Source organism: Somniosus microcephalus, chromosome 27 (genome assembly GCF_052327205.1).
Source record: "Somniosus microcephalus isolate GS21.2 chromosome 27, FLI_Smic_1.0, whole genome shotgun sequence".
Classification (NCBI taxonomy): domain Eukaryota; kingdom Metazoa; phylum Chordata; class Chondrichthyes; order Squaliformes; family Somniosidae; genus Somniosus; species Somniosus microcephalus.
In genome coordinates, this window is record NC_141013.1 from 1556489 (window position 1) to 1574324 (window position 17836).

A 17836-nucleotide genomic window follows, 5' to 3' on the forward strand; every position below is an offset into this window, starting at 1 on the left:
CAGGGTCACCCAGAAAAGCAAGATAACTCTAACGCGGCTACGTACAGCCTACCCTGTCGACCTCCTGCCAAGCAACAGGTGAGTGATATAACAGAAACTGCTGGAAACACTCAGCAAGTCAGGCAGCATCTGTGGAGAGAGAAGCAGAGTTACCGTTTCAGGTTGATGTCCTTTCTTCAGAATCTGAAACATTAACTCTGTTCCTCTTTCTGTAAATGCTGCCTGATTTGCTGAGTGTTCCCAGCATTTTATACCAGATTTCCAGCATCTGCAGTATTTTGTTTTTGAATCAGCAGTGTGATGGTAGGAATCGGCAATGGTGCCATCAGGCCACGCCTGCACACCGCTGAGCTATTCAGCAATGCTGAGTTTGAGTTGACCTTCAAAAATGCGACCCCATGAACGGGCGATGCGAGATCCTGCGGGTTGCGCTGCCGCCGTTTCTCAGACTGAATCCTCAACATTAACTATTTTACATAATGTGAGAGCGAGGTTGGTTCAGTGAGGGCCGCCTTTCATTCATAAAGAACAGGTGAGGGTGACGTCATTGCAAGTGACATCACTAGCGGAGCCGTAGAATGACATCATCGAGTGGCTCGGCACATGAAGCATGACATCACAGGTCGGCCAAAACTGGAAGTAACCACACTGTCACTAATCACATGGTCAAACTAAACACTCTGGGTGAGAGCGGCGGTGACTGATGGGGCATTGTGTGTAGGTCACAGATTGTTCACAGATTTATTGGGTAGAAAGTGTAGGGGGTGGGGTGTCACATTTTACATTAGGCGTGAAGAGTGCCAGTGTCCTGACTTCCGGATTTCATCCAGTCTAATGACGTCATTGGCCGCACATGTGCTGGACTTTCCAAGGAATCAACTCACTCCTGTTGGTGGTCAAGAGCATGATCCAGGTCCAGGGGGGAGGAGGAAGAACGTGATCCAGCTCTGACAGAGGGGGCAGAATCTGATCCATCTTCCCATCTAGATCACATTCTCCTCCACCGCTCTCACTGTTCTTTCTGTGCTCCCTCCCCTCCTGACCTTCATCCCTCGAGCGCCTGACCTTCATCCCCCCAGCTCCTGACCTTCACCCCCGAGCTCCTGACCTTCACCCCCCAGCTCCTGACCTTCACCCCCCGAGCTCCTGACCTTCACCCCCAGCTCCTGACCTTCACCCCCCAGCTCCTGACCTTCATCCCCCGAGCTCCTGACCTTCACCCCCCAGCTCCTGACCTTCACCCCCAGCTCCTGACCTTCACCCCCCCAGCTCCTGACCTTCACCCCCGAGCTCCTGACCTTCACCCCCCAGCTCCTGACCTTCACCCCCCGAGCTCCTGACCTTCACCCCCCAGCTCCTGACCTTCACCCCCCAGCTCCTGACCTTCATCCCCCGAGCTCCTGACCTTCACCCCCCAGCTCCTGACCTTCACCCCCCAGCTCCTGACCTTCATCCCCCGAGCTCCTGACCTTCACCCCCGAGCTCCTGACCTTCACCCCCCAGCTCCTGTGTGTGTGTGTTGGGGGGGGGGGGGTGTGGGGGGGTGTCTGGGGGGGGGGTTGGGGGTGGGGAGGGGTGTGGGGGGGAGTGTGGGGTGTGGGGGTGTGGGATGTGTGGGGGGGGTGTCTGGGGGGGGGGGGTTGGGGGTGGGGAGGGGTGTGAGATGTGTGTGGGGGGGTGGCCGAAGCTGGGCATCTCCTTTAGTGTCGAGGTGTTGGACACCTTCTCTGCACCTGCAACATCAGAGGGGCTCCTTGAACCGCGGGCTGCTGGAGTGGGTCCCAGCAGCCCTGCTGGGAGCGCCTGGGGAACACAATGATCAGAGGTCAGTGTGAATCCAGCAGGAGCCCAGGCTCGGACTCACTTCTCGCATTGTGACCCCGACACAATGTCTAAGTTTGGAAATCTTGAGCTTGTCTTTGAAACGTCAACCAGGCTGTCAATAGCAGCCAATGGGAGGCCTGCGGTGTCCCTTTAAAGGTCCGAGTTCCCACTTGGCCACTTGCTCCAGGCTCAGCTCCCAGCGACGGAGGAACCGAGAGGCGAGATCACGTCTAAAGCAGCTAAGGACCATGATCCGGGTGAGGTGTCTCCGCGGAGGTAGCAGAGGAGCCGAGTCTGCCCATTTCTTAGGAGCTATGGTCAGTATGCCCGGTTCCTTCCGTTAATGTGCCGGTCCAAGGGGTCCCAGGCTGATCCGGGAGGAGTCCCGGGGGGTCCCAGGTAACTCCACTCTGGCCCGAACCATAAAGTTAGGACAGGGAAACTTTCTGCTAGCGACTAGTCTCCAACAAATTTGTTATTAACACAGACACAGTCCTCCGCCCCTAAGAGTTTCATGAGGAGAAACTTTACAACAAACTAATAATTTCTAAATTCCATTTCTGATCATAAATCTAAAAACAGATTCGCTCGGATGCAAAGGGCATGAAAAACGAGAATGATGCTTTTGAGATTTAAAAATGCGTAAAATAGAAAATTTGAGATTAAATGCTAGAAAAAGGAAATGAGGAAAATTGGTGACAGGAAAACATCTTAAAGCGAGAATAAGAAAAAGTGGGAAGAGTATCAAATGGCGGGATAACTGAGGCTTAGCCCCTGGGAGCTGGCTCCATCTCTTTCACACACACAAGGTGCGGCTTTCTTTCGAAGGGTAACCAGGTGTAACCCAGAAATAACAACAGAAAATGCTGGAAAAACTTAGCAGACCAGGCAACATCCGTGGAGAGAGAAATTAGAGTCAACGTTTCGGGTGGAAACCCTTCTACAGCTTGTTTTCCGCTTCATTCCTGTACCTGGGATTGGAGTCTGTCCAGCTGTAATTACATTAACGGGGGAAAAATTCAGTTGTTTGCGCCTCCTGTTAGCGCCTTAAGAGGGCGATAGTGGGGCGCGGTGATGTCTGCTCGCGAAATTAACTAGACATTTTGTGGCGGTGCTAAACACTCCCGCCACGATCTCCTGCGCCGGCAGATTGTGACGTCTGTCGAGTGCGCAACGCCCCGTTAGTGCCCCGGACCGGATATTGAGTGGCGCCCCCTGCCTTATTGCCTGCCGCTTGCAATGACAGGTTGAGGGGAGCGTTATGCTATCAGAAAGGACTGGGGGAGCGATATTTAAAGGCGACCGCTTCCTGCCTTTTTTTGTCGGTGACATTTTTGCACCACGCATTCTGAGAGAGAGAGAGAGAGAGAAACTTCTGGAGAGATTCAACGCTGTGTGAAGGAGTTTTGAGTACTGAGCAGCACTTTGCAGGTTCATTTTGATTTGCTCTTCCTTGCTTCGCCAGCGCTCTGAGGTAGCTACTCGGCCTTTGCGCCTTAAGACAGGTGTGAAGCGCCTGATTTAGCGCTCCAATCACCTCCAGGGGCGATAAAAGCCAAGTTTGCTGTCGGAGGCGATAATTAGCGCCAGGCGCTAAACATCTGCCCCACCACCAAAATGGACCCCATCGGTCTCACGGCAGACACAGAGGAATTCATCAGGAGAATGAGGCTCCGGGAATTCTTCCACAAATCCCAAGATGTCAGCAGCGAACCCAACGAGACAATCAATGATCTGGAACAGCAGACAGAGGGATCCGCAGTGCAGCAACCGAAGAAGAAAGAGTCAAATTGGACCCCTCCGGAGGGTCGCTGCCCTAAGCTTGACATGTATGCTCAAGCTGTCAGGAGATGCATCAACGCCAGATTCATCAGCCGCACTCACAAGACAGTCCAGAATGTCACCCGAGCACAACGCAACGCCATCCATGCTCTCAAGACCAACCGCAATATCGTCATCAAACCAGCAGACAAAGGAGGTGCCATCGTCATACAGAACAGAACGGACTATTGCAAAGAAGTATACCGACAACTGGACAACCAGGAACACTACAGACAGTTACCCGCAGATCCGACCAAAGAACACACCCGCCAACTCAACAGACTGATCAAAACCTTCGATCCAGACCTTCAAAGCATCCTACATGCTCTCATCCCACGTACTCCCCGCGTGGGAGACTTCTACTGCCTCCCAAAGATACACAAAGCCAACACACCTGGACGTCCTATCGCATCAGGCAACGGAACCCTGTGTGAGAACCTCTCTGGATATGTCGAGGGCATCCTGAAACCCATCGTACAGGGAACCCCCAGCTTCTGTCGCGACACTACAGACTTCTTACAGAAACTCAGCACCCACGGACCAGTTGAACCAGGAACACTCCTCGCCACGATGGACGTCTCGGCACTCTACACCAGTATCCCCCACGATGACGGCATCGCTGCGACAGCCTCAGTACTCAACACCAACAACAGCCAATCTCCAGACGCCATCCTACAACTCATCCGCTTCATCCTTGACCACAATGTCTTCACCTTCGACAACCAGTTCTTTACCCAAACACACGGAACAGCCATGGGGACCAAATTCGCACCCCAATACGCAAACATCTTCATGCACAAGTTCGAGCAAGACTTCTTCACTGCACAGGATCTCCAACCAACGCTATACACCAGATACATCGACGACATTTTCTTCCTATGGACCCACGGCGAAGAATCACTGAAAAGACTACACGATAACATCAACAAGTTCCATCCCACCATCAAACTCACCATGGACTACTCCTCAGAATCGGTCTCATTCCTGGACACACGAATCTCCATCAAAGGCGGACACCTCAGCACTTCACTCTACCACAAGCCCACGGACAACTTCACGATGCTTCACTTCTCTAGCTTCCACCCTAACCACGTTAAAGAAGCCATCCCCTATGGACAAGCCCTGCGAATACACAGGATCTGCTCAGACGAGGAGGAACGCGATGGACACCTACAGACACTGAAAGACGCCCTTGTAAGAACGGGATATGACGCTCGACTCGTCGATCGACAGTTCCGACGGGCCACAGCGAAAAATCGCATAGACCTCCTCAGAAGACAAACACGGGACACAACCAACAGAGTACCCTTCGTCGTCCAGTACTTCCCCGGAGCGGAGAAACTACGCCATGTTCTTCGCAGCCTTCAACATGTCATCGATGACGACGAACACCTCGCTAAGGCCATCCCCACGCCTCCACTACTCGCTTTCAAACAGCCGCCTAACCTCAAACAGACCATCGTTCGCAGCAAATTACCCAGCTTTCAGGAGAACAGCGACCACGACACCACACAACCCTGCCACAGCAACCTCTGCAAGACATGCCAGATCATCAACACAGATACCATCATCACACGTGAGGACACCACCCACCAGGTACATGGTACATACTCATGTGACTCGGCCAACGTTGTCTACCTCATACGTTGCAGGAAAGGATGCCCCGGAGCATGGTACATCGGCGAGACCATGCAGACACTGCGACAACGGATGAACGGACACCGCGCAACAATCACCAGGCAGGAGTGTTCCCTCCCAGTCGGGGAACACTTCAGCAGTCAAGGACATTCAGCCTCCGATCTTCGGGTAAGCATTCTCCAAGGATGCCTTCGAGACACACGACAACGCAAAATCGTCGAGCAGAAACTGATAGCCAAGTTCCGCACCCATCAGGACGGCCTCAACCGAGATCTTGGGTTCATGTCACGCTACATGTAACCCCACCTGACGCAGGGTCATCCAGACTCGAGTCGACATTGGCTTGTTCTCTCTACACAGATGCGGCCGGACCTGCTGTGATTTCCAGCCAAAAAAAATGTTTTTTGTCTGTTTTTTTGTTTTTCATACAGACCCCAGCATCTGCAATATTTGACCCCTTGTGACCCCACCTCATTGTTCTTTGATGTAATGTTTCCCTGACTGACCTGTTTGGACACCATTCACACCTTTGACTGCTGTGATTATCTCTCTGCCGAGGTGTGATAAATGACAGTTGGAAAGGTTACCTGTAAACATCTGACATGATTCTCTGACTGACTATATAAGCTGTGTCTTTATGCATTTCTCCACTTCACCTGAAGAAGGAGCAGCGCTCCGAAAGCTTGTGATTTCAAATAAAGCTGTTGGACTATAACCTGGTGTTGTGTGACTTCTTACATTTGTCCACCCCAGTCCAACTCCGGCATCTCCACACCATGGCTAAACATAGAAACATAGAAGATAGGAGCAGGAGTAGGCCATTCGGCCCCTCGAGCCTGCTCCGCCATTCAATGCGATCATGGCTGATCATCCAAATTCAGTACCCTGTCCCTGCTTTCTCCCCATACCCCTTGATCCCTTTAACCTTAAGAAATATATCCAACTCCTTCTTGAATATATTTAATGAATTGGCCTCTACTGCCTTCTATGGTAGAGAATTCCACAGGTTCACCACTCTCTGGGTGAAGAAATTCCTCCTCATCTCTGTCCTAAATGGCTTACCCCTTATCCGTAGACTGTGACCCCTGGTTCTGGACTCCCCGACCATCGGGAACATCCTTCCTGCAACTAGTCTGTCCAGTCCTGTTAGAATTTTATAAGTTTCAATGAGATCCCCTCTCATTCTTCTAAACTCCAGCAAGTATAAGCCCAATCGACCCAATCTCTCCTCATATGTCATTCCTGCCATCCCAGGTGAATCTTCGCTGCACTCCTTCCATGGCAAGAACATCTTTCCTCAGATAAACTTTGCGCACGGCCGATAATGGCACCCCAAATGGGGCGATACTGAATTTTTCTCCCATTCTATCTTCTGCTGTCGTCTGTCCTGCGATAGCATAACATGAATGTAATAGGGCCGTGCCAGGTGAGAGCAATTCATAGACAATATACCTTACAAGAGAAGTTAATAGACTCTGGGTACCTAGGGATGGACAATAAATCCCAGGAATAAATATTGAAAAACTCTACCTGTGGGAGGAAGGGCAGATGAGTGGATGCCAGTCCTGTGCCCCTGCTGTTGTGTAACCCAGCTTGACTGCATGGCCTGGCCTGCCTCCCATATCCCAGTGGAGATGCACCTTCTCCCAACCTGGACTGGTTGAGATTGAAGATTACCAAATGGAGAATTCCAGAAATGGTCTTGCGTGCAACAACTGCGCAGGAGAGGAACAAAATCAGCACAATTAGACTGTCTAGACAATAACAAATTGACACTCTTGTTAAATGGGGTATTGTAAAGGACTTAAATGTTCTGTACTTTTGGTGTTAAGGATGGTTTGTTTCGTTCTGATTTACTTTTAGAAAAGTGATGTATTGTACAGGAGTCGAGCGACCAGTTCCTTTTTGAGTAACAAGCACCGAGCACAGCACTGCTGACACATCTCGCTTGCCCTGACATTCCCTTTCACAAGTGTAGTCCGCAGAGGCCCAGAAATAGAAGTGTCTGGCCCAGCAACTGCCCTTTAACAGCTGGGCCAGAAAAAGAATTGAAAGAAGATATGCTAAAGCCGTCGGTCTGTTTCAGCAACACTCACTGAAATGTGAATGACCATAAAAGTTTGTGTACATTAATAATCATCAGGTTACAAAGCACTAAATTGCCATTCGTTATTTTCCGTCTTGTTGTATCAGAGAATGGTTACAGCACAGGAGGAGGCCATTCGGCCCGTCAAGCCTGTGCCAGCTCTTTGCAAGAGCAATTCAGCTAGTCCCACTCCCCCGCCCTTTTCTGTAGCCCAGCAAATATTTTTCATTCTGGTACTTATCCAATTCCCTTTTGAAAGCCTCAATTGAGTTTGGCACAGCGCAGGAGAGGAACAGAATCAGCACAATTAGACTGCCTAGGCAATAACAATTTGACATTCCTCTAATTAAATGGGGTATTGTAAAGGACTTAAATGTTCTGTACTTTTGGTGTTAAGGAAGGTTTGTTTCATTCTGATTTCCTTTTAGAAAAGTGATGTATTGTACAGGAGTCGAGTAACCAGTTCCTTTTTGAGTACCACCCTTTCAGGCAGTGCATTCCAGATCCCAATCACTCGCTGCGGAAAAAAGTTTTTCCTCCTGTCGCCTTTGATTCTTTTGCTAATCACCTTAAATCTATGTCCTCTGGTTCTCAACCCTTCTGCCAATGGGAACAGTTTCTCTCTATCTACTCTGTCCAGACCCCTCATGATTTTGAACACCTTTATAAAATCTCCTCTCAATCTTCTCTGCTCCAAGGAGAATAACCCCAGCTTCTCCAGTCTATCAACGTAACTGAAGTCCCTCATCCCTGGAATCAGCCTCGTAAATCTTTTCTGCACCTTCTCTGAGGCCTTCACATCCTTCCTAAAGTGCGGTGCCCAGAATTGGACACAATACTTCAGTTGAGGCTGAACCAGTGTTTCATACAGGTTCATCATCATTTCCACTCTTTCGTACTCTATACCTCTATTTATGAAGCCCAGGATCCCATAAGCCTTTTTAACCGCTTTCTCAACCTGCCCTGCCACCTTCAACGATTTGTGCACATATACCCCCAGGTCTCTCTGTTCATGCACCCCCTTTAGAATTGTACCCTTTAGTTTATATTTCCTCTCCTCGTTCTTCCTACCAAAATGTTTCACTTCACAGTTATCTGCGTTAAATTTCTTCTGCCATGTGTCTGTCCATTCCACCAGCCTGTCTATGTCCTCTTGAAGTCTATCACTCTCCTTCTCACTGTTCACTTTACTTCCAAGTTTTGTCATCTGCAAATTTTGAAACTGTGCCCTGTACTCCCACATCCAAGTCATTAATATATATCAAGAAAAGCAGTGGTCCTAGAACTGACCCCTGGAGAACACCACTGTATACCTTCCTCCAGTCTGAAAAACAACCATTAACCACTACTGTTTCCTGCCACTTAGCCAATTTCGTATCATGCTGCCACTGTCCCTTTTATTCCATGGGCTTTAACTTTGCTGGCAAGCCTATTATGTGGCACTTTGTCGAACGCCCTTTGGAAATCCATGTGCAGCACGTCAACCGCATTACCCTCATCAACCCTCTCTGTTCCCTTATCAAAAAACTCGATCAAGTTGGTTAAACAGAATTTCTGTGCTGGCTTTCCTTAATTAATCCACATTTGTCCCAAGTGACTGTTAATTTTGACCCTGATCATTGTTTCTAAAAGCTTCCCCACTACCGAGGTTAAACTGACTGGCTTATATAGTTTATATAGTGGTGACCAGAACTGGACGCAATACTCCAGTTGTGACCTAACCAGCACTTTTATAAAGAGCATAACTCATCTACTTTTGTACTCAATACCTCTATTTATGAAGCCCAAGATCCCATATGCTTTGTTAACCACTCTCTCAATATGTCCTGCCACCTTCAGGGACCTATGCACATTAGCTCCCAGGTCCCTCTGTCCCTGCACACTCTTTAAAACTGTGCCATTAAGTGTATATTGCCTCCCCCTGTTCCTTCTGCCAAAATGCATCACCTCACACTTCTCTGTATTAAATTCCATCTGCCCATTTTGCTAGCCTTTCTATGTCCTGTTGCAGTCGATTGATATCATCCTCACTGTTTGCCGCAGCCCCAAGTTTGGTGTCATCGGCAAATTTAGAAATTCTACTCTGTATTCCAATATCCAGGTCATTTATCAAAAAAAGCAGTGGCCCCAGCACTGACCCTTGGGGAACACCACTGTCTACCATCCTCCAGTCTGAAAAACAGCCATTTACCACAACTTGCTGTTTTCTGTCCTTAAGCCAATTCCTTGTCCAAGCTGCCACTGACCCACCTATTCCATGAGCCTCAATTTTGTTAACCAGTCTTCTATGTGGAACTTTGTCAAACGCCTTCCTAAAATCTATGTAGACAACATCCATTGCATTCCCTTCATCGATCCTCCCTGTTACTTCATCAAAAAATGTAACTAGATTAGTCAAACACGATCTGCCTTTTACAAATCCAAAGCGTCCAGGACATCCCACATGGCACAGGATGTGCACTCCACGGGACTGAGCTGCCTGCCATGTCTCTATTTAATAGATTAAGAACTAACTTAGCAGAAATAAACTTAAAACTTAAAAAAAAACTCACCAACTACTCACCAATCAGCTCCTTCCCTTGTGCGGACGTCACTTTCTCTACTCTGACATCACTTTCGAATTCTGCCTCTGTTGAGTTGCTGCCTCTCTCGCTCTGCTCCCGCTCTGGTCTCGCCCAGGTCTGCTGCCTCCACTTCCTCTCCACTTTATCTACTTTAAGTACAGCCAGTCTTTTTAGTACCTCATCTTTATCAATTTCTATCCCATCCAGTATCTCCTCCACTTCCTCCTTTACTGTCTATGGCAGCATCTTCTTCCTTGGTGAAGACAGATGCAAAGTACTTGTTTAGTACCTCAGCCATACCCTCTGCCTCCATGTGTAGGTCTCCTTTTTGGTCCCTAATCAGTCCCACCCCTCCTCTTACTACCCGTTTCCTATTTATATGCCTATAGAAGACTTAACATAGAAACATAGAAGATAGGAGCAGGAGTAGGCCATTCTGCCCCTCGAGCCTGCTCCGCCATTCAATGCGATCATGGCTGATCATCCAAATTCAGTACCCGGTCCCTGCTTTCTCCCTATATCCCTTGATCCCTTTAGCCTTAAGAAATATATCCAACTCCTTCTTGAATATATTTAATGAATTGGTCTCTACTGCCTTCTGTGGTAGAGAATTCCACAGGTTCACCACTCTCTGGGTGAAGAAATTCCTCCTCATCTCTGTCCTAAATGGCTTACCCCTTATCCTTAGACTGTGACCCCTGGTTCTGGACTCTCCGACCATCGGGAACATTCTTCCTGCATCTAGTCTGTCCAGTCCTGTCATAATTTTATAAGTTTCAATGAGATCCCCTCTCATTCTTCTAAACTCCAGCGAGTACAAGCCCAATCGACCCAATCTCTCCTCATATGTCATTCCTGCCATCCCAGGTATCAGCCTGGTGAATCTTCGCTGAACCCCTTCCATGGCAAGAACATCCTTCCTCAGATAAGGCGATCAAAACTGCACAATACTCAAGATGTGGTCTCACCAAGGCCCTGTACAACTGCAGCAAGACATCCTTGTTCCTGTACTCAAACCCTCTCGCTATGAAGGCCAACATACCACTTGCCTTCTTAACCGCCTGCTGCACCTGCATGCTTACCTTCAGCGACTGATGCACAAGGACACCCAGGTCTCGTTGCACTTCCCCTTCTCCCAATCTATTGCCATTCAGATAATAATCTGCCTTCCTCTTTTTGCTACCAAGTGGATAACCTCACATTTATCCACATTGTATTGCATCTGCCATGCTTCTGCCCAATCACCCAACCTGTCCAAATCATCCTGGAGTTTCTCGGCATCCTCCTCACAGCACACACGCCCACCCAGCTTTGTGTCGTCTGCAAATTTGGAGATATTACATCTAGTTCCCTTGTCTAGATCATTAATATATATTGTGAATAGCTGGGGTCCAAGGACCGATCCCTGCGATACCCCACTAGTCACTGCCTGCCACTCGGAAAAAGACCCATTTATTCCAACTCTTTGCTTCCTGTCTGCCAACCAGTTCTCTATCCAAGTCAGTACCTTGCCCCCAATCCCATGTGCCTTAACTTTATACGCTAATCTCTTATGCGGGACCTTATCGAAAGCCTTCTGAAAGTCCAAATACACCACATCCACTGGTTCTCCCTTATCTATTTTACCAGTTACATCCTCAAAAAATTCCAGTAGATTAGTCAAGCACGATTTACCCTTTGTAAATCCATGTTGACTTTGTCCGATCCTGATTACCTTTTGGATTACCTTTTATGTTAGCTGCCATTCTATTCTCAGATCCTCTCTTTGCCCCTCTTATTTTCTTTTACATTTCTCCTCTGAACATGCTATATTCATCCTGATTCTCCGATGTATTCCCGACCTGACATCTGTCCTACGCGCTCTTCATTTGCGTCATCTTACACTCAATGTCTTTCGTCGTCCAATGTGCTCTGACTTTAGTTGCCCCACCTTTCCCCCTAGTGGGAATGTACCTCGACTGTACCCGAACCATTTCCTCTTTAAAGGCAGCCCATTGTTCGATTACAGTTTTGTCTGCCAATCTTTGATTCCAATTTACCCGGGCCAGATCTGTTCTCATCCCACTGAAATTGGCCTTCCTCCAATTAAGTATTTTTACTCTCGATTGCTCCCTGTCCTATTCCATAGCTAATCTAAATCTTATGATACTGTGATCAGCGTTTTCTGTTTTTATTTCAGATTTCCAGCATCCGCAGTGTGTTGCCTTTGTGTTCGTGTTTAATTCACGGCCACTTCTCTTCTAGGGATGCCCACCTTGAAGTTCTGCTCTTCTCTCTGACGGGATTTCCGTTTGTCTCTTTTACCTTGTTCATCTTCATTGCTTTCTGTTTTCCTTCTCGTGTTTGCTCTTTTGCTCTCTCCCCTCCCCCCTTTAGCTGCCCCTACACTTGCTTAAAAACGTTTTACATCTCCAACATTTTCCAGTTCTGATGAAGGGTCGTCAACCTGAAACGTTAACTCTGTTTCTCTCTCTACAGATGCTGCCTGACCTGCTGAGTATTTCACAAGAACATAAGAAATAGGAGCAGGAGTAGGCCAATCGGCCCCTCGAGCCTGCTCCGCCACTCAATAAGATCATGGCTGATCTGATCCTAACCGCCAATCTACTATCACAGAACCATCTCCTGAATCTAACAGAATTAGACACACGAAATAGGAGCAGGATCAGGCTACACGGCCCCTGGGCCCGCTCCGCTACCCACAGGGCCATGACCGATCCGAACCTAGACTCATGTCCAAATTCCTGCCCGCTCCCCGTAACCCTTAATTCCCTTCACTTCTAGGAAACTGTCTATTTCTGTTTTAAATTTATGTAATGATGTAGCTTCTACAGCTTTTTGGGGCAGCATATTCCATGGACCTACCACCCTCTGAGTGAAGTAGTTCCTCCTCATCTCAGTTTTGAAAGAGCAGCCCCTTATTCTAAGACTATGCCCCCTAGTTCTAGTTTCACCCATCATCGGGAACATCCTCCCCGCATCCACCCGATCCAACCCCTTCACAATCTTATATGTTTCAATAAGATCGCCTCTCATTCTTCTGAACTCCAATGAGTAGAGTCCCAATCTACTCAACCTCTCCTCATATGTCCATCCCCTCATCCCCGGGATTAACCGAGTGAACCTTCTTTGTACTGACTCGAGAGCAAGTATGTCTTTTCTTAAGTATGGACACCAAAACTGTATGCAATATTCCAGGTGCGGTCTCACCAATACCTTGTACAACTGAAGCAATACCTCCCTATTTTTATATTCTATCCCCCTAACAATGAAAGCCAACATTCCATTGGCCTTCTTAATCACTTGCTGCACCTGCATACTAACCTTTTGAGTTTCGTGCACCAGGACCCCCAGATCCCTTTGTACTTCAGTACTTTCCAGTTTCTTGCCATTAAGATAATAACTTGCTCTACAATTTTTCCTGCCAAAGTGCATAACCTCACACTTTCCAGTATTGTATTCCATCTGCCAAATCTCTGCCCACTTACTTAGCCTGTCTTTGTCCCCTTGCAGGTTTTTTATGTCCTCCTCACTCACTAATTTCCCTCCCATCTTAGTATCATCTGCAAACTTTGATATGTTACACTCGGTCCCCTCCTCCAAATCGTTAATATAGATTGTAAAGAGTTGGGGACCCAGCACTGACCCCTGCGGAACACCACTAGTTACTGATTGCCAGTCTGAGAATGAACCATTTATCCCAACTCTCTGCCTTCTGTTAGATAGCCAATCCTCTATCCATGCCAGAATATTACCCCCAATCCCATGATTTTTTATCTTAAGCAATAATCTTTTGTGTGGCACCTTGTCAAATGCCTTTTGGAAGTCTAAATACACTACGTCCACTGGTTCCCCTTTATCCACCCTATATGTTACTTCCTCAAAGAACTCCAGCAAATTTGTCAAACATGACTTCCCCTTCATAAAACCACGCTGACTTTGTCCTATTAAATTATGATTATCCAAATGTCCTGTTACTGTCTCCTTAATAATGGACTCCAAAATTTTACCTACCACAGATGTTAGGCTAACCGGTCTATAGTTTCCAGCCTTCTGTCTACTGCCCTTTTTAAATAAGGGTGTTACATTAGCAGTTTTCCAGTCTGCCGGGACCTTTGGTGAGTCCAGGGAGTTTTGGAAAATTATTACCAATGCATCCACAATCCCTACCACCACTTCCCTCAAGACCCTAGGATGTAAGCCATCAGGTCCAGGTGATTTATCCGCCTTGAGTCCCATTATTTTACCGAGTACCACTTCCTTAGTGATTTTGATCGTGTTTAGCTCCTCCCCCCCCCTATAGCCCCCTGTTTGTCCAATGTTGGGATATTCTTAGTGTCCTCTACTGTAAAGACTGATACAAAATATTCATTCAGTGTTTTTGCCATCTCCATATTTCCCACCATTAATTTCCCGGTCTCATCCTCTAAGGGACCAACATTTACTTTAGCCACCCTTTTTCTTTTTATATAACTATAAAAACTCTTACTATCTGTTTTTATATTTTTTGCTAATTTACTTTCATAATCTATCTTCCCTTTCTTAATCAATCTTTTTGTTATTTTTTGCTGTCTTTTAAAGTTTTCCCAATCCTCTATCCTCCCACTAGATTTGGCTACCTTATATGCCCTTGTTTTTAGTCGAATACTATCCTTAATTTCTTTACTTAGCCACGGATGGCTGTCTTTTCTTTTACACCCTTTTCTTCTCAGTGGAATATATATTTTTTGGAAGTTGTAAAATAACTCCTTAAATGTACACCACTGATCATGTATCGTCTCACCCTTTAATCTATTTTCCCAATCCACTCTACTCAATTCCACTCTCATATCTTCATAGTCTCCTTTATTCAAGCTTAGCACGCTTGTTTGAGATCCAACCTTCTCACCCTCTAATTGAATATGGAATTCAACCATGTTATGGTCACTCATTCCAAGGGGATCCTTTACTAGGACATTTTTAATTAATCCTGTCTCGTTACACAGGACCAGATCTAAGGTTGCTTGCCCCCTGGTCGGTTCAGTTACATACTGCTCAAGAAACCCATCCCTAATACACTCAATGAACTCATCCTCAAGGCAGCCCTGCCCAATTTGATTTGTCCAATTCATATGATAGTTAAAATCCTCCATAATTATAGATGTTCCCTTATTACAAGCCTCAACTATTTCCTGATTGATACTCCGTCCAACAGAGTTGCAACTGTTCGGAGGCCTATAGACTACGCCCACTAGTGTTTTTTTCCCCTTATTATTCCTTACCTCCACCCAAACTGTTTCATTATCCTGATCTTTTGACCCAATATCATTTCTCTGTATTACAGTGATTCCTTCCTTTATTAACATAGCCACCCCACCTCCCCTTCCTTCCTGCCCGTCCTTCCTGATCGTTAAATAACCTGGTATGTTTAATTCCCAGGCATTGTCACCCTGCAGCCATGTTTCTGTAATGGCCACAAGATCATACCCATATGTAGTTATTTGTGCCATTAACTCGTCTATTTTGTTACGAATGCTACGTGCATTCAGATAGAGAACTTTCAAATATGTTTTGTGACACTTAGTTCCTGCTTTTGCCCTTTTTATTACTTTACCTTTTACTCCATACCTTCTGCCCCTTCCTGACACGCTCTGGTTTTTAATTTCCCCACTGCTACCTAAGTCTATGACCTTCTCTGTTGTCATTTTTATAATTTGCTCTCTAGGAACCTCCCCCCCACTAGTTAGTTTAAAGCCCTCTCTACAGCCCTAGTTATATGATCCGCCAGGACTCTAGTCCCAGCACTGGCCAAGTGAAGCCCGTCCCAACGGAACAGCTCCCTCCTGCCCCAGTACTGGTGCCAGTGTCCCAGGAAGCAAAACCCATTTCTCCCACATCAGTCCTTGAGCCACGCATTTAACTCTCTAATTTTATTTGTCCTAGCCAAATTCGCTCGTGGCTCAGGTAATAATCCAGAGATTATTACCCTTGAGGTTCTGTTTTTTAATTTGACCCCTAGCTGCTCATACTCCTTTAACAGAACCGGCTTCCTAGTCCTATCTACGTCGTTTGTACCAACATGGACCACGACAACTGGATCCACCCCCTCCCACTGCAAGTTTCTTTCCAGCCCAGAGGAGATGTCCTTAACCCTGGCACCGGGTAGGCAACACAGCCTTCGGGACTCTCGCTCTCGGCTGCAGAGAACTCTATTTATCCCCCTAACAATACTATCCCCTGTGAGGGTGCCGGTTAGTTCTCCTAGTAACCCCTAGGTGGCACCTTCATGAGTGGTTACCCCTCTCTCTTTTTATTCAACCAAAAACAAGTTCACAAATAAACTGACAAAAAACCAATAACCCTTTTAAATAGCCCTCCACCAATCAAATTAAAATTTGGTTGTCCAGATTAATTATGCACTCCAGTCCCCGCGGCGCCCACCGGTCACGAAAAAGCTCGAGCGTGCCGGCAGACACCGCGTGCTCCATCTCTAGGGCCACCCGGGCGCGAACATGATGAGTGGTTACCCCTCTCTTTTAATTCGACCAAAAAACAAATTCACAAATAAGGTGACAAAAACCCAATAACCCTTTTAAATAGCCCTCCACCAATCAAATTAAAATTTGGTTGTCCCGATTAATTATGCACTCCAGTCCCCGCGGCGCCCACCGGTCACGAAAAAGCTCGAGCGTGCCGGCGGACACCGCGTGCTCCATCTCTAGGGCCACCCGGGCGCGAACATGATGAGTGGTTACCCCTGTGTTAAATCCCTAATTGACTGTTATTGGGCTTATGAGTTTCACCTGTGATTTGTAGTATATTAGTTCTGTTATCCCCCTTCTCTGTGCTCAGTCTTGACAAGCCTTTGTGCCAAGTGGTTGCTTGTCAGAGCTCCTAAAGTGTAATTGTATCTTTGTGTTTATTAAGTAAAGTACTTTGTTTGAACTTTATACCTGCCTCAAGCCTCGTCTCTGCACTTGGGTCCAGATCCAGCCTCGCCCTGACAATCCCCTACTACTACAACATTTCTATTTACTCCCCCCTCTTGAATGGCCACCGTTCCACGGTGCTGTGGCCAGGTTGCTCATCCTCCCTGCAGTCCCTGCTCCTGTCCCCACAGGGAGTAAGAACCTCGAACCTATTGGACACGAACAAGGGCTGCGGCTCCTCCAGCTCTACCTCCTGGATCCCCGTACCTGCCTCACTCGTAGTCACACCGTCCTGTCCCTGACCATGGGCTACATCTGAATTAATTAACTTCATAGGTGTGACCATCTCCTGATACACAGAGTCCAGGTACTTCTCCCCCTCCCTGATGTGTCGCAGTGTCTGAAGCTCAGACTCCAGCTCATCAACACGGAGCTGGAGTTCCTGTAGCAGCAGACACTTGTCACAGACGTAATCACCGTGAGCCTCAATGGGGTTCACCGGCTCCCACATCTCGCAACAGTAACACATCACCTGCTCCATTCCATGTAATTAATTAAATTTTTTATTGTTAGTTATGGACACCCTCTGCCCGATTTTAGATGCAAGTATCCCCTTTAATTAATTGGATTTAAATTAAATCAATCCCTCTAGTTACACCAGTTAAATGGTTTACCAACAGTCACTCTGCACCAGAAAGGCCTTATTAACTATAACCCAGCATTTTCTGTTTTTATTTCAGATTTCCAGCATCTGCAGTATTTTACTTTTGTATTAGACTATCCTGTGTTCTTAGTCTGATCCCACCTAATACCTTACCTGTACAGGTCCCACCTCTCCTAGAACCGGTCCCAATGCCCCAGGAATCTGCAGCCCTCCCTCCTGCACCAACTCTCCAGCCACCCATTCATCTGCTCTATCCTCTTATTTCTATACTCACTTGCACGTGGCACCGGGAGTAATCCAGAGATTACTACCTTTTTGAGGTCCTGCATTT

General features: G+C 47.2%; 1 protein-coding gene across 2 annotated transcripts in view; it reads left to right on the forward strand.

Annotated features, from left to right (window-relative positions):
* The first annotated feature begins 1980 nt into the window (after positions 1-1980).
* The window catches only part of gatm (glycine amidinotransferase (L-arginine:glycine amidinotransferase)), a 47488-nt gene continuing 31632 nt past the window's right edge, over positions 1981-17836 (forward strand). Inside the window, exon 1 of one of the 2 annotated variants that reach the window (XM_085968310.1) lies at positions 1981-2141. In XM_085968310.1, coding sequence (XP_085824436.1) covers positions 2073-2141 — 69 coding nt within the window. In that variant the 5' untranslated portion in view covers positions 1981-2072. The remainder of the gene's footprint in view (positions 2142-17836) is intronic. The other variant, XM_085968309.1, reaches the window with a different exon arrangement.